Raw genomic sequence first — 16,324 nt, forward strand, 5'->3', positions numbered from 1 at the left:
GCGGTAGAGTATGTGTTTGTGTTTGCGAGTGTGACGCGCGCCATAATCCAACGACGGTGTCCCGCGTTCCCGTGGTGCACTGGTTGTGTGTTGGCCGTGCCGCAATGATGGAATACGGACCAGAAATAACGTGATCAGTTGAGGCCCCGGGGGCATTCGGTCGAACATTTTTTTTGTTTATTTTTAATGAGATAAATTTTTTTTCATTTTTGATTTACTACACGGATATTTAACGAAATCATCTGACGAGCACACGCGGCAGGCACGTCGTGCGGTATCGCGCCGGCGGTGACGACAATATTTGTGTCGCGCGTCGTTTACGCCATAAACAATGTAGTAATCGTGTGAATGCGTTTTGTATATGGTAGTAATTAAAATAACCGTCGGAATTTATAGTTTTTTGACTGTGGTGTGTGGTGCGGTGCAGGTGACGTGTTTGCCGACCGGGTTTCGGCACATATAGGAAATCTGGCTGGGACGGACGCGGCCGGGCGCCGGTGCGGGTGGCGGTGGGGAAGGCGGCGGTGGCGGCAGTGCTGCTCGCACAATGGCGGACTGCCGAGGGCACATATTCACCAAGAAAACCTTCCACCTACCAGCCTACTGTCACAATTGCACCAATTTACTATGGGGCGTCGTGACTCAAGGCAACTTTTGCACAGGTTTGTCTGTCCCCTACTCTTAAAGAAATTCAAATTTATTAAGCGATCGCAATCGCGATCGTGTTTAAGAGAAGTAAAATAGCACGTCTATGAACATTCAGATATCTCACAGGGTTTTCAATGTTCCCCTATACTTTATTTTGACTCGTATTTGTGTAATTAATTAATCTATTAACTAACGGACGACCCTTTTAATCTAATGTATTGCATAGAACTCGAGTTATGAGTGTTTTGCACTGGCTGAATAATAATATTGTTCTAAGTACATCATATAATATACAACCATATATTACGTAGTCTGTTGATGGACTAATTAACAAATCAGTAATGTAGATCATTTTTATTATAAAATGAACATTTAATTACTATAACATAACCTATTTAAATGTATTGGACTATTAAAGATCAAACATCAAATGATTGTAAATAAATACAGTCAAATTAAGAATATTAAATATATAATATAAATATTTTTTTTTCAACTCAGTTCCGAAAGACATAATTTTGTATAACTTCGATATATGATTAGGTTAAGTTTAAAAGCAAAAATGGATCGAAAATAATAATTTGTTATAATGTTTTTTATATTTTTTAAATGAAACGAACATTTCTTAGTAGTGTAAAAACAATATTTATAATTATCAATAATTTGATAAATAACTATAACTATAGATGTATTTTACCCTTCATTCTAGTTTATAAATATACGTTTTTTTTTATTTAGCTATCTAAACAAAAGAATTAGGTAAGAATTGTTCGTACACGGACTAAACCAAACAAAACATTTTGTACGAGAAGTCGAGGATGATGTAATTTTTTTTTTATATAAATATCAAGCCATTTGATATAGTAAATATGTTTATTGAGCAATAATTTTTTTGAAAAATTTATAATGTTTTAAATAATTATTAAAAAGCTTAATTTTATACATAAATACAAATCTAGAACAAAAAATTGAAAAATTACATTGGTATAAACATATTTTACTTAATCCATTATTAATAACTGTACTTGTGACGTGCGAATCAATTATAAAATAATAATACTTCTAAAATGCAGATGGTTCATGTAAAATTACCAAGGCCGTATTTGGTTATCTAATAATTATATTATTGAACGGCGTTTCGAGTATGCAAAACGAATACATTATAATTAGCCTATTTCAGCAAAAATATGGACTTAATACGTCGTTCAACTTTTACTGTTTATGTAATTTTATAGTATAAGAATATTAATCATATTTTCATCTATTACATAAATAACTATTTTTATTAAGACGTGTTATGTTTCCAACACTGTTAGCAAAGTACATCTCCGTGACGTCAAAGGCAGAAACTTGCTCGACCCGTATTCCCTAGCGTACTATAATCCCTTCGGGACTTGCCTCCCAACAATTTTATACTGTTATAAAACGCTCAGATGTATTATTATTTCATTCTTTCAAACGTAACATGATAATAATTTAGTAGATTGCAGTTAAAAAATCACGCATGGTAATAATTTTACTGCAGTAATATTAAAAGTTGAAATGTAAATCTTCAATCAAGAAATGATTAGAATTCAATAAAAATTAATGGAACTTGTATTAAAGTTTTTTTCTTATCGAGTCAACTGTTAATTTTATGCGTGGAACTAAGATAAAAAATGTCGTTACATAAAATATACTTATTATACATCAGTAAAATATATTGTTATAATAGAGTGATTAGACTAATTATATTTCTTATAAAAATTTTTAATAAAATCTTTAGGTACAAAACTATATATTAAAATTGGACAATAATCTTAGAACTCGCATTGTATAATTATTTATTATAATTAATATTAAATATATATAGGTTGTTAAGTAAGTAAGAAAACGGGTTTCTATTGTTCCCATTATTTGTAACAATTGACCTGTTTCCTTACTTACTGAACATCCTCTGTATATACATCATTTTGAAATCCAAATATTTAATAGACAACTTTAATATGTATATCAAAAAATAAATATATAGTAAATATTTTAATAAAAATTAATTCCTTAAATAATTTTACTCCAAACATAACCACGATTTAATATTTGCCTAAAAACTTTTATTTTCAATTTATTTAATTTAAATTTATTCAAAATATTTTTCAGTATGTAACTATATAGCTCACGAAAGTTGTCTAAAAAAATCTGGCATATCACCTTGCCATAGTTTAGCGGCTAGCTTAATTAAGGTTAGTATTAAAAACTTTTGATGTGCCGTCAAGTAGACCAACATGGGGTGGTGGTTAAACTTGGGACAGTTAAATATTTGATAGATTTCATCACTTAATTTTATTGATAAATATTTTGTGTTTCTTAACAATACCAGTAAATATTTAACTAGTGTTATAGATTGATAAAGCATAAATGATAATAAATATTTAATTACCCCAAGTTGGCACATTTGATGGTATTTTCTTACTTTTACAATAGTAGTAATAATTTTATTACAATAATTCATAATAGAATCCAGTATCACATTGTTGGTCTGAACCAGTAAGAAGTAAAAGCCAAAAATGTTGTAATGTTTGCCGGAAAAAACTTGATCATCGAACTTTTAGCAGTGTCACTTGTGAAAGTAAGCGCACTATAGGAGTAATTTATTGTTATTTTAAAGGAAGGGAAGCGCTAGGAGATTTAGCTAACTATCTCTCTAATTAATAAGAGCCCTTTTTAAGAATTTGTCAAAAAATTAAATGGAACGTTATTTTTTGTAGTCAAAAATACCTATAAGTTATAATAAAATGAAATGTATTTGTTTTTAATTTATCTAAGTGTAATTTAATGTAATCAAGGCCAAATTAAATGGAATTAGAGTAGTGAGTACCCTGATATCCATAGACTAAAGAAAGCTGTTTGAGTTATACTATCGTGCTAGCAATATATTTTAAAGAAAAATGACCATATTTTTTTTGCTCATTACTTTTTCGTGAAAGAGACATTTTTCTAAAAAAGGGGCACATTTTAAAGTACCATCCCAGGGCCCATATAATTCTTAATCTGGCCCTAAATGTGATGATGATTTATTAGGTAAAATATTTATCTAATATTAACTTTTTAACTATAAACTCTTACTAAAGGGGACATACCTTCCCTTACAGTGTGACATAAATTATACTTACGTTATAGTGACGATTTAATTAAAATTTTAGACCCGGAACCTTACAATCCGGGCTTATATTTATCATTATAAAATAAAAATACATAAAAATAGTAAATGTTTGTTATATTAGATAATCAGTTATCAACTTATGTAAAATATAACAAAAAAATACAACAGTCTTAACAATAAAAAGTTAAAAAAAAATTTTTTCCAGCAACTTGAATTATTTTTAGGAAGTTTATTTTATTTCATAATAACATTTTATTTAAACTATCCCTTCAATAGTAAACTATGGACAGTGTACGGTATTAATTATATTATCTACATTAATTTGTAGAAATGTCTATGGATATATAGAACATTCAAAATTATATAGAGAGTATAGTTCTTGAGTTTTTTTTGTTATTTGAAATTCTGATTTTATCATACCTCTCTTTGAAATTATTGCTTTTAGATAATTATTAGCCATGCACAATTATTTTATATTTTTATGTTTCCTATTATTATACTAATACTACTAATAATAAAAACGGCGCAAAAAAACATTGAGGATACAATTTATTATAATTTGTTCAATTCTTATATTTTATTCCAGTATGTCATTACTATGCTCATGTTGATTGTTTACCATCAGCTGTTGCTGATTGTAAAGAAACTGCTACTTACCATCCCGGTAAGTTGTTGGACTCTGTTCATCACGAACACCATTGGAGAGAAGGTAATCTTAGACCTGGAGCAGTGTGTTACGCTTGTGCCAAACCATGCTGGACTACCGATTGTCTGGCTGGATATCGTTGTGAATGGTGTGGAATAACGGTAAATCATTAACAAAAAATAAGAATTTTAAATTAAATTTTTAAGTGATTTTTAGTGTTAAAATGTTATTTTAAATAAAGATTTAAGATTTTAATACTATTTTATAGGCCCATGCAACGTGCCGCAGTCAAATACCTCTTGAATGTGACTTTGGAATTCTTGCTCCAATATACCTGCCACCTCATGCGGTTAGTATTCCACGAACAGAAGAACCTATGGAATCAATTATTGGCGTTCAAGTTCGAAGAAAAGAAAAAACAACTCGTAATAGTTTTAAAGTTTTATTAAACATAATTAAAAAAAATATTTAATTTAATTAATTTTTGATAGTTCGAAGTATATCCGTGGAATTTAGCAGTGGTGAGAGTAAGACTAAAGAGGTTGAAGATGAAGATGAAATGTATGAAGTAGAAAAAATTAAAGAGGATAAATGTGAAGGTATATCTGACATATCTAATATGACATAAATTATATATTTTCTGTTTTACAAAATTTATCTAAGATAAAAATATTATTCTTATAAAATTCATTTAACAGAATTAGTAAAAGTATATGATGGGGATGCTTCGTATCTCAAACATACCAGTTTCACGGTAAAAGTTCCAAAAGCAGTAACCACAGATATACTTATTTCTACAATACTTCAATCATTAAACATATGCCAATCTTCAGGTAACTATAAATGTAAACGTTATCAATGAAGCATAACGAGTGTTAATTACATTGATAGGACACGTTTTAATGTAAATTATAAAATTATTACTGCATTAAATTTAAAACGGTAGCACAGTGGGGACGTAGTATAGTTGGGTCCAGTATAGATGATATCTGACAGTGACTAAAATCACTATCATAAAAAAGGCTTCGATGCAAATCTGTAGATAGTCTTTAATTTTAAGAAATTGTTTGATTATTCTAAAAGCAAAATTAACTCCTATTTATATCATTATTCCTAATTAGTAGTTCTATAATTTTTAAGTATAATTTATGAATAAATATCTATTAAAGCAATTCAACGTAGTATGATATTAATATTTAATAATTTAGTATTATAATTTTTACGGAGAAATTATAAAAAGTAGTCATTACTTTAATGGCAAACGTGTATAAAAATTAAAGGGCTTGACACAGAAATTTTTAGATAATAATTTGTTGTTAATTATGAATAAATGGTCTCCAAAAAATTTTCATTAGAGTAAAAAAGATACTATTATTATTCAATTTTTCGTGCTAATTTCAAATAAGCAATTATACCAATCATTTTTTTATATTATTACTAATTAGTTAAAAATTATAGAATATAACTATAAGGAAAATAGTTCTGAATATTTCAATTGTATCAACTATTTAATCACCAAGAATTACATAGAAATTATTAATATTTCTTTTGAAATGATTTATAGCAACAAAAAAAATAATTAAAAACACAAAAAATTGTTTTGAAATTAATACAGATTTGCATTTTTAATATTTTAAAAATAATCGGTGAAAAATATCATCTTTAACCTATTTTTTTGGTATTTTAAAGTTGATTTTTTGAAAGTTTATAATAAAAAAAGGTGAATTTGTTACCATAACTTTGAGCTCAACTTCAAGTTTCAAATTTACTTTATTAAATAGAACATTTTATGAGAATAAAAAAATAGTATTGTTAAGATTAATATGTAGTCAGGAAATCGTATGACTATTTACTGTAAATTTATGAGAAAAACTCAATATTTTTTGGAATTTTTATTGTAATCACTTAAATAAAAAACATAGTAATTATTTCTAAGTAATTTATGGTTTTATAAAGTATTCTACAATTGAAATATTCAGAATATAATTAATTTTAATGATTTACTTTAACTAAAATTCAGGCGAAAATAAAAATCATTTTTTTTTAGTTTTATAATTTATATAGTAACATGTTACCAAAAAAATTGGAATATTATAGATTATTAGTAACACACAAATAAAGTTAAAAAATTAATATATTAAAAAGTAAAATTATTTAATTTTGTAGTTGAAATCTATCATATCAAACCTACTTCGACAATAAAATACTTTAAAAACATTAACAATAAATGATTTTAATTGTCTATATGGAGAATGTGAGCTTAGTAAATTTTTCATTGATAAAGTGGAAATTTTTTTAATTTTTGAGGGTAATATCTTTTATTAGATAATATTTGTGATCATTTGATGTATCGTTAAAAAAATTCGGTCAAGTGAGATCTGAGAAAATAAATGAAACCATAAAAATAATCGCATAGTAAAAAACTTTAATTTGAATAAGAAATTTCTTCAAACGAGGGGGGACTATAGTGATGGGATCCTTGATATTTATTAAAGTNTTATTGAATTTTGATTGAGTTATTGAGTTACTTGAAAAAGTTATTGAATCTAAATAAGATAAAAATTAAATAGTTTTGTATTTTAAAATAAAATACAAAATCAAAAATTTTAATACAAAATTAGTGTATGGTAGCCATTTTCACCCTAATGACAAAATGAAGTTCGAAAGTTTTTTTTTCATAATAAAGTATATATATAAAAGTGTCAGTATTTCCGGTACACTTTCAAAAGTTAAGTTGAAAAAGTTGTCATTTTGAATCCTCCCTGTGGGCAGGTAAAGGGTCAGTTTTATAAAAAAATATACAAAAAGGATAGGTAAGTACTTCACATATCGTTATAAAAAAATTATATTGATTTAGTCATTTTTAAAAAAATTATGGCAGTTTTTGAAAAAATTAAAAAATATCGAAAATTAGCGATTTTGAAATTTGTAATTTTTTTGGAGATTTCCCCCATTTACGGGGAACAAGGGAAAATTTTTCAATTTTTGAGGGTAATGACTTCGACTAGATACGATTTGTGATCTTTTGACGTATCGTTGAAAGAAATTGGTTCTATGAGAGCTGAGAAAAAGTGGTAACAGAGTAAAAAAACACATCATAGTAAAATTAATACCTTCTCAGCTTCGCATCGAAGCTAAAATAAAGTATATTGAAAAATTTAATAAAGCGAAAATTTTTTTTATAATTAGAACAAACACCTTATTTAAATTTTTTTATGTAACTTTTCTATTACATCACAGAGCACTAATAATGTGTTAGAAGTTTTACTTTAGAGAAATATTGTAGGACTTTTAGAGTCATTCACTTTAATGTCTCAAATATTTAATAAGGCTGCATAATTATTTTTTTATAACCTTCGACTTAAAGGTATTATAGCTAAACTATGAATATTAGAATAACAATTTAAGGAAAAAATAAAAATATATGAGGGTCATTTGTTTGATATCTTTATATGAAACATAAATAATTACTTATTACAAAATTATTAATATATTAATTTGATGTAAGTTTTTTTAAATAAAAAATAACGTTTTAAAAACTATTATTCTTAACATATAGTTACGACATTTACTATAGATTAAAAAATAATGTCCATCTCTATTTAATGATAGGACTGACGGAAGGTAATTGGAACTAATATATTTGTCTAGCGCTCCACAAACACAAATAAAAAGTTAAACAATTATTATTTTTAATTTAAAACATTATAAAGGGCTTTATTAAATCTGTCACTAGGTTATAATATAATAATTTGTATACAAGTCGTATAATACGAAAACTAATTTTTATATATTATTTAATAGTATTTTTTTTTTACTTATATTTAGATAATTTTTATTTGACTGATGTGTACGGTTTAAACGAGCCCATATTGGAGGATCCAAATCCTATAGCTAATGTTACTAGGTTAGGAGGCAAAAAACCAGCGATATTTTTGCGTTTAAAGTGAGTAGATTGGTAAAATTTTCTTAAATAATATTATTTTCATATAATTGGTATAAACATAACATACTTGTATTTTTGGAAATTATTCACAAATCTTTAATTCTTTTAGCGTAAATCTTAAATTTTTTTTCAAAGTTTAAGATAATAACTTATAAATTTCAAACTTAAAAATTTTGCTTTAGACAAGATAGCCATGGGGGACTTGTTAGAGTGTACCCTGGTCGCTTACAAACTGATAAACCATTCTGCGTAGTTAATGTCGACCGGCAAACTACAGCAAAAGATCTGATTGTCGAGTCATTAGCTCGATTTGGTTTCACTTCTCATAGTTCAACCGACTACCGTCTAAGTCAAGTGTTATTAGAACACGGGGGTAAGTACAGATTGTCTAATTAATTTAGATATAGTTTAATTAACATTATTGTTTAACCTGTCAGTAACGGAACGTGTGCTGGGTTATGATGAAAAGCCTTTAGACATACTAAAAAATATTGGCCAAGAATCTCTCAGACAAATGGAATTAATGCGATTTTATTTGCAACTTAAACAGGATCCACATGGACCTAATATTGCCCTGTTCATTGGTAATTTGCCTACAAATTTGTCTCAACGCACATATGAAACAATTTTAATGACATTTTTGGGTGAAGGTTTGTATAACAAATAAATATTAATCATACATCAATGCAAAAGGTTTTAAATACTTCTTTTTAGATCGTCGGTTTATTTCTATTGGACCTATATATTATGAATATGGATCAATGGTAATAACATATAATGACACGGACGTAGCCGTTAGTGCCATGTATGCTCTTAGAGACTCTGTTTATGAAGATAAACATTTATTAGTCATGTTATTGCCAAATATTGATCCGAAAATGGTACCAGACGAAACTCAACCATTATTAGTTTTTGTTAATGTTAAATCAGGAGGTTGTCAAGGATTAAGTTTAATATCTAGTTTCCGTAAATTACTAAACCCATATCAAGTATTCGACCTCGAAAATGGAGGGCCTTTACCAGGGTAACTATTTTAAATAGTTATCTAATACTTATTAATCACTGAGTTAATTTTTCGTAGATTGTACGTCTTCAGACATATTAGGGATTATAAAATATTAGTATGCGGAGGTGATGGAACTATTGGATGGGTACTTCAATGCTTAGACAATGTAGGTCAAGATAGTGAATGTTCCTCGCCTCCATGTGCCATTGTTCCATTGGGAACTGGTAATGATCTTGCTAGAGTATTAAAATGGGGTGCTGGCTATAATGGATCTGATGAACCCATTCATTTATTGGAAGATGTTATCGATGCAGAAAAAATCAGACTGGATCGTTGGACTGTTGTAATTCATCATGAAGACAGAACTGATGATCGGCCAATACCAGTGCCTAATTCAGTTGGTTAGAAAATTTAATTATTAATTATTTCTACTTCTTTTTGAGAGGGTAGGAGAAGAGAATAATTAGGTTTAAAAATCTACAAATATATATAAAATAATAATTTATTATCTATTATCTTAAATTCTTAATTTTTAGGAATGAATGAAGATAACACCCAAATTTTTGTAATGAATAACTATTTCGGTATTGGAATTGACGCTGATCTCTGTCTCGCATTTCACAAAGCTCGTGAAAAGAACCCAGAAAGATTTAATAGTCGGTAGGGTTTATTGATAGATAGTTATGCAAATATTAATCTATAGCTAATATATTGTATTAGTACAATTTTAATTTTAAGTTTGTTTTGTAGAATTGGTAATAAAATTGAATACTTCAACGTTGGATTACGTAAAATTATTCATCCTCCTTGTAAGAATCTTCAGCACGGAGTACGTCTCGAAGTTGATGGAAAATTAGTAGAACTTCCTCAACTTGAAGGGTTAATTATATTAAACATCTTAAGGTGCGTAATTAATTATTGCTAAAATAGTTTAAATCAAATTTTATAATCACAAAATTTGTTTAATTATTGTTATATTATGTTGTGTTGTTTATATGAAAGACAACATCAAATAGTTAAACAGAAAATAAGTCTTTATTGAGAAACAATATAATTGTTAATGGTTGTGTGTCATTGATCGCGCTCGCGAGTAGTGGACAATCCCCACTACTAATTTATATAATATTTATCAATACGTAACACCTCTTTCCTTATAAAATTATAATACACTTATATTTTAAATATTTATTAACATATAAATAAATGTTGAAATTTGATGAGAGAGTAAGATTTAGTTTTTAGTTTACTGTTTATAACCAGATAGATATTCTTTCATATAGACAGAGATGTTTACATAGTGTAAAATTATTTGTTGTCATTTGTAGTCGGATGGAGAGAAACGCTGAATAGGTTTTTTTAATTCTAACAGGTCGGGGAGATTTATTGCAGAGCGGTATGATTGATTCTGTGTGGTCATTGTTGTCTATGTTAGTATTTTCACCTACGGGGGATAACGAACCGCTTGTTTTGTTTAATAGCCTAATTTGGTCGTCGTGTCTTGTCCACGTGGGACCTTTATCTAATGTAACTTTGTGTGTTTTGTCACTTATGTTTTCAGTGACAGTAGCTTTTTGCTAGTTTTCTCCTGTGTTTCTATAATCTTTTACTAGTACACAATCACCCTCTTTTACGTTTATTTTTCTATTCCCCCCATATTTTATTTGAGAAATTTAACTGTGTACTACTACTTCATTAGTGCTGGGTATTAGCAAATCAAATATTGTTCTAGTAGAATGCCCTAACATTAACTTAGCTGGCGTCTCGTGTGTTGTTGTGTGTGGTGTGTTTCTATGCATCAGCAAAAATTTGTTTAACTGGTTTAAAGAGAACGAGCTTTTTTTTAAGAATTGTTTAACGATTTTGACACCAGATTCAGCGCAACCATTTGACGCAGGATGGAATGGTACTCCCATTAAATGTCTAATACCTAATTTTTTACAGTAGTTTTCGAATTCAATGCCACTGAAACATTTCGCACCGTCAGTTGTTATTGTACGCGGAATTCCAATACGAGCGATCAGCTCTGAAAATTTCGTAATAACTGTTTGCGCAGTCATGAAGTTAACCGGAAATGCCTCTAACCATTTTGAAGATGCGTTTACGAATATCAAAAAAAATTTATTTCTGTGCGGCCCTAAATAATCACAATGCACTCTAGTTCATGGCCTTTGTGGCCATCTCCACGGAGGAATTGTTGATTTTGGTGGATTTAGCCTAACGTTTGTACATTCATAACAATCACGAACCATATTTTCAATGTCCTTGTCAATTGTTGGCCACCAAAAATATGATCGTGCTAAGCCTTTCATACTGGTCATACCTATGTGACACGAGTGTAATTCCGCTAGGATATTTTTTTGAAATTTTTGTGGAATTATAATACGATAACCCTACAATAAACACCCTTGTTCCAAAGTTATTTCATTTTTGCGAGTGACATACGGTTTTAAATCGTTGTTAAGTGTAAAATCGTCACTCAATTCGGTATGAGGTGCGCACAATGGACCAACAGGTCTGAGTGCATGGCCATTATGTCCACCTCAATATTAACTAAAACTAAAAAAACTAAAAATCGTCACTCCATTCACCTGTTTTTGTCGCATGTAGGACTCTAGACGTAATTTGATCTCTATTTATTTCAATTTTAATTTTGGACCAGTTTAATAGGAACGGTGAATTTTCATGAATAAAATTTAAATGAATGCTGTCTTCATCGTCCACGTAAATGCTATTAGGATAGTCGATTTTAATTCTCGAAAGAAAATCGGCTATATTTTTTCCCGAATTAATTTACTTAATGTCAAAGTCGAATGATGATAAAACATATGCCCATCGTTGTAAACGATTTGCTGCGTAAATCGGAATACTCTTTTTATCTCCGAATATTTGTATCAATGGTTTATGATCACTAATTAAAGTAATTTTTTTTGCATAGAGAAAATCATAGAATTTTTGAATACCAAATATTATAGCTAGTCCTTCTTTTTCTATTTGTGGAAACTTACACTCAGCATCAGATAGTATTCGTGAAGCAAANACACTCGGCATCAGATAGTATTCGTGAAGCAAAAGCTACTGGTTTTTCAGAATTATCAGGGTACACATGTGATAAAACTGCACCTAGTGCATACGAAGAAGAGTCAACTATTAGTTTAAGTGGTAATTTTGGTAATCAAAATGTGCTAATGAGGGCCTTGAGATAAGGATTTGTTTAATTTTTTTATATGCATCGTCACAATTTGATGACCAGTGTCATTTTATGTCATTTCGTAGGAGCGTGTATAACGGTTTTAATATTTCAGCTGCGTTTGGAATAAATTTCATGTAATACGTTACTAAGCCTAAAAACGATTTTAATGTCGATTTGTTTTCCGGAACAGCCGCGTTTTGGATTGCATCGATGTGTTTTGTTAAAGTGTGTAAACCTTTTTCATCTATTCTATGACCCAGATATTCAATTGATTTTTGTAAAAACTTACATTTCTTTAACTTTACCCTCAAACCACAATTATGCAAAACATTCAATAATTTACCTAATCTTATGTTGTGTTTCTGAATTGTACTACCCGCTACTATTATGTCATCTTGGAATACCCCAATACCATTAATTCCTGCTGTGGAAATTTCCATAGCTTTTTGGAATTCGCCCGCTGACGATTTTATTCCAAATGGACTTATAGTATAACAGAAAAGACCTTTGTGTGTACTTATTGTGGTGTACTTGCGATCCGATTCTTTGATAACCATTTGTTGGTAAGCGTCTTTGAGATCTATTTTCGAAAAATATTTGGAGCCACTTATATTTGCATATATGTGTTCAATTTTGGGCAGGGGATATTCTGTACCTTTTAACACAGGATTGATCGTAATTTTAAAATCACCACAGATTCTAACTGTACCGTCGGATTTTAGTATTGGAACTATTGGTGTGGCCCATTCACTATAATTAAGCGGAACAAGTATTTTGTTTTTAACTAAACGATCGATTTCCGTTTCTACTTTATTTTTAAGAGCTAGAGGAATTGATCTTGGCTTAAAAAATTTTGGAAACGAATCCTTTTTTATATTGAGTGAAATTTCATATTTGTTAAAAGTTCCTATTTCATCTTTAAATAAATCCTCGTATGAGTTTAATATATTATTCAGATTATTATCTATTTCCACATTATTATAAATGGGTGAATAATACCACCTTTTTCTATCACGTNTTATTTTGTTTAAGTCGTTTCTGCTTATCAGTGGAGGCCCGCCTTTTTCTATCACGTATATGCACATTTTAAATTCTTTTTCTAAATATTTCGCATTTACTTCTATTTTACCTATTGGATTTATGTTGTTTCCAACATAATCAGAGAGGGAAATGTCATTGTTTAACATTGTGATATTACTGAAAAGCGCAGAATACATTTTATTTGAAATTATACTATGTGAAGATCCTGTGTCTATTTCAAACTTAACATCTACATTCTCTATTAATAAATTAGTTGTAAATGGTTTGATTCTATTTTGTGAATTAGTTTCTATCAAATTAAAAAATGTATCAGACAAGTTGTATGCAACTGCCTGATCGTCTACTGTTTCATTAGAATTTTCAGTTAAAAATTTAGCGAATGAACGGTTATCATAGTTTTGCTTAAAACTCTTACCATTTTTGCACATAGGGGCCAAATGACCTTTTGAATTGCATATGTTGCAGCTGTAATCCTTGTATCGACAGTTTCTTTGTAAATGGTTTGAGCATACTCCACACTTTAGTTTATCCGATGGTTGACGATTGACTTGTTTATTTGGGTGAAGTTGCTTTTGATAGTTAAGTTCCGATTCATTTTGTTTCCAAGTATTTTTTTCCCTTATGGTAGCTTCCTTAATAGTCGCAATGTCCATTAGATTCGCATACGTGGATTTTAGATCAGATGCGTCTTCTTCTATTAGTCGGTCTTGTATTTTTCCGGGACTCATTCCTACAACGAATATATCTCGTATAACAGTGGTTAATTCTGACGAGAATTTGCACTTCGATCCAAGATTTTTGACACGAGCACTCCATTCTGCCATCGTTTCATCAGTACGTTGTTTTGCCAGGTAAAATGTATGTCTAGCTGCGAAGTATGATTTAACCGGCTTGTAATATTGATTTAGGAGCTTTAACAATGTGCTGTATGTTTGAGTGTCTGGTGTGCTAGGTACACATAAGCTATATAAAATTTTATGAATTTCTTCACTGACAGACGATAGCAATATTCCATTCGCCAAAAAGAAATTTGTCAATTTTGACTCGAAAATGGTAACATCCATTCCCGGTTCAAATATACCCAGAGTACCAATAACTTGATTGAAACTCATCGTTGGTTTCGTATCATTCATTTTTGTTCAATATGACAATTTTCACTGCACTTTTTTTTTTTTTTTTATAAAAATTTATGATTTCTATATAATAGTTAATAAAATCACTTCTTTAGATAGTATGATCTAAGAAACGTTTTCCTCGTCGCCAATTTGTTGTGTTGTTTATTTGAAAGACAACATCAAATAGTTAAACAGAAAATAAGTCTTTATTGAGAAACAATATAATTGTTAATGGTTGTGTGTCATTGATCGCGCTCACGAGTAGTGGACAATCCCCACTACTAATTTATATAATATTTATCAATACGTAACATATTAAATAAAACAATAAATTAATTGAGTTTAATTATTTTGTTGAATTCATTTTTTTATATATATAGTTGGGGATCTGGGGCCAAACCTTGGGGAAGAAATAGCAATGAAGAACAATTTTCAACTCCAAATCATTGGGATGGAATGTTAGAAGTAGTAGCTGTTTCAGGTGTTATTCATTTAGGGCAGATACAGACAGGTCTTAGATATGCTAAACGAATAGCTCAGGTATTGTAATGAAATGTTATTTTTTTAATTAGACAGAAAAAAATAATTGTTTACAAATATTTTTATTAAGGGTGGACATGTCAAAATTAATTTAACCAATGAAGTTCCCGTACAAATTGATGGCGAACCATGGGTTCAAGGACCTGGTGAATTAGTTATCCTAAAATCAGCTTTAAAAGTAATTAAGATCGATAAATAATTATTTTACCCTACATAAATATTATGAATATTATATTTTTGTAGGCTACTATGTTGAAAAAAGTAAAGCGCACCGAGCGCAAACAAAATTCTCGCACAAGAGCTGCAAAATATATGGCCAGTCTACAAGCACTACCATCTGTTAATGGAAGTGAAAATGATTAAACATTTGTTGACCTATTCCATTAAAATATTTAAATGCTAAAAAAATGGATAGCTGGTTATAAAATATGATATCTGTGTTATTATTGCATTTGAATTCAATATTGATCATTATTATTAGGAAGTAAGATTAAGAAAAAACCCGTTTAATGTAGAATAAAAATAAAAATTAGCGTAGAAGCTCCAATGCTCTATTTACATAAAAAATTCTGATTCTTGCTTATTAATTCATTTTAATATTGCAAGTATTTTGATGTACTTAAATATCGAAATAATAAAAGAAAAGTATAGATCTGACAATTATCAAAGTATATTTATGTATGTATATGTGCACACAGTGAGGTGTCCATACCAATTGCTCTTAGACTTTTATTATTGCTTAATAATATTATTATTCATTATTATTATATTATTGGTTTAACTTCTTACAATCCCAACATTATTGATGATGCAATTGTTTTCGGGGCTCAGTTCGTTGTGTCCATTTTCGAGTGGCCATAATGAATCACAAGCAATTGTGCCATTGATTATTATAATGATTTGTTGGCGATTTCTTTTTTGGTTCAAGTTTGTAAAAATAAAAACAATTGACGGCGATTTAACTATAGAATATTGATTTTATTTTTTATTGATTTTCATTGTGTTATTATAAAATTTTGATTATTGTGATTAAATGAATCCCTGATAATTTAA

At 29.1% G+C, this 16,324-nt stretch overlaps 1 protein-coding gene across 1 annotated transcript; it reads left to right on the plus strand.

Annotated features, from left to right (window-relative positions):
* LOC126902275 (diacylglycerol kinase theta) lies at window positions 1-16,324 on the plus strand. The gene is made up of 17 exons (XM_050679364.1): window positions 1-662; window positions 2,785-2,867; window positions 3,142-3,253; window positions 4,374-4,594; window positions 4,702-4,858; window positions 4,925-5,032; window positions 5,132-5,266; window positions 8,262-8,379; window positions 8,562-8,752; window positions 8,817-9,029; window positions 9,094-9,403; window positions 9,461-9,786; window positions 9,922-10,045; window positions 10,136-10,288; window positions 15,112-15,271; window positions 15,342-15,449; window positions 15,515-16,324. Exons 1-17 carry the CDS (start codon window positions 548-550, stop codon window positions 15,632-15,634), a joined length of 2,754 nt encoding a protein of 917 aa, XP_050535321.1. The 5' UTR covers window positions 1-547; the 3' UTR covers window positions 15,635-16,324.

Source organism: Daktulosphaira vitifoliae, unplaced genomic scaffold, assembly GCF_025091365.1.
Source record: "Daktulosphaira vitifoliae isolate Bord-2020 unplaced genomic scaffold, ASM2509136v1 Scaffold_3, whole genome shotgun sequence".
Classification (NCBI taxonomy): domain Eukaryota; kingdom Metazoa; phylum Arthropoda; class Insecta; order Hemiptera; family Phylloxeridae; genus Daktulosphaira; species Daktulosphaira vitifoliae.

What these genes read in the sequence shown, in the direction of transcription:
- LOC126902275 (XM_050679364.1), top strand. Translation starts at nt 548, where the DNA reads ATGGCGGACTGCCGAGGGCACATATTCACCAAGAAAACCTTCCACCTA. An exon ending in TAAAGAGGATAAATGTGAAG is followed by an intron (nt 5,033 to 5,131) that starts GTATATCTGACA and finishes TTCATTTAACAG; the next exon opens with AATTAGTAAAAGTATATGAT. An exon ending in ATTATATTAAACATCTTAAG is followed by an intron (nt 10,289 to 15,111) that starts GTGCGTAATTAA and finishes TTATATATATAG; the next exon opens with TTGGGGATCTGGGGCCAAAC.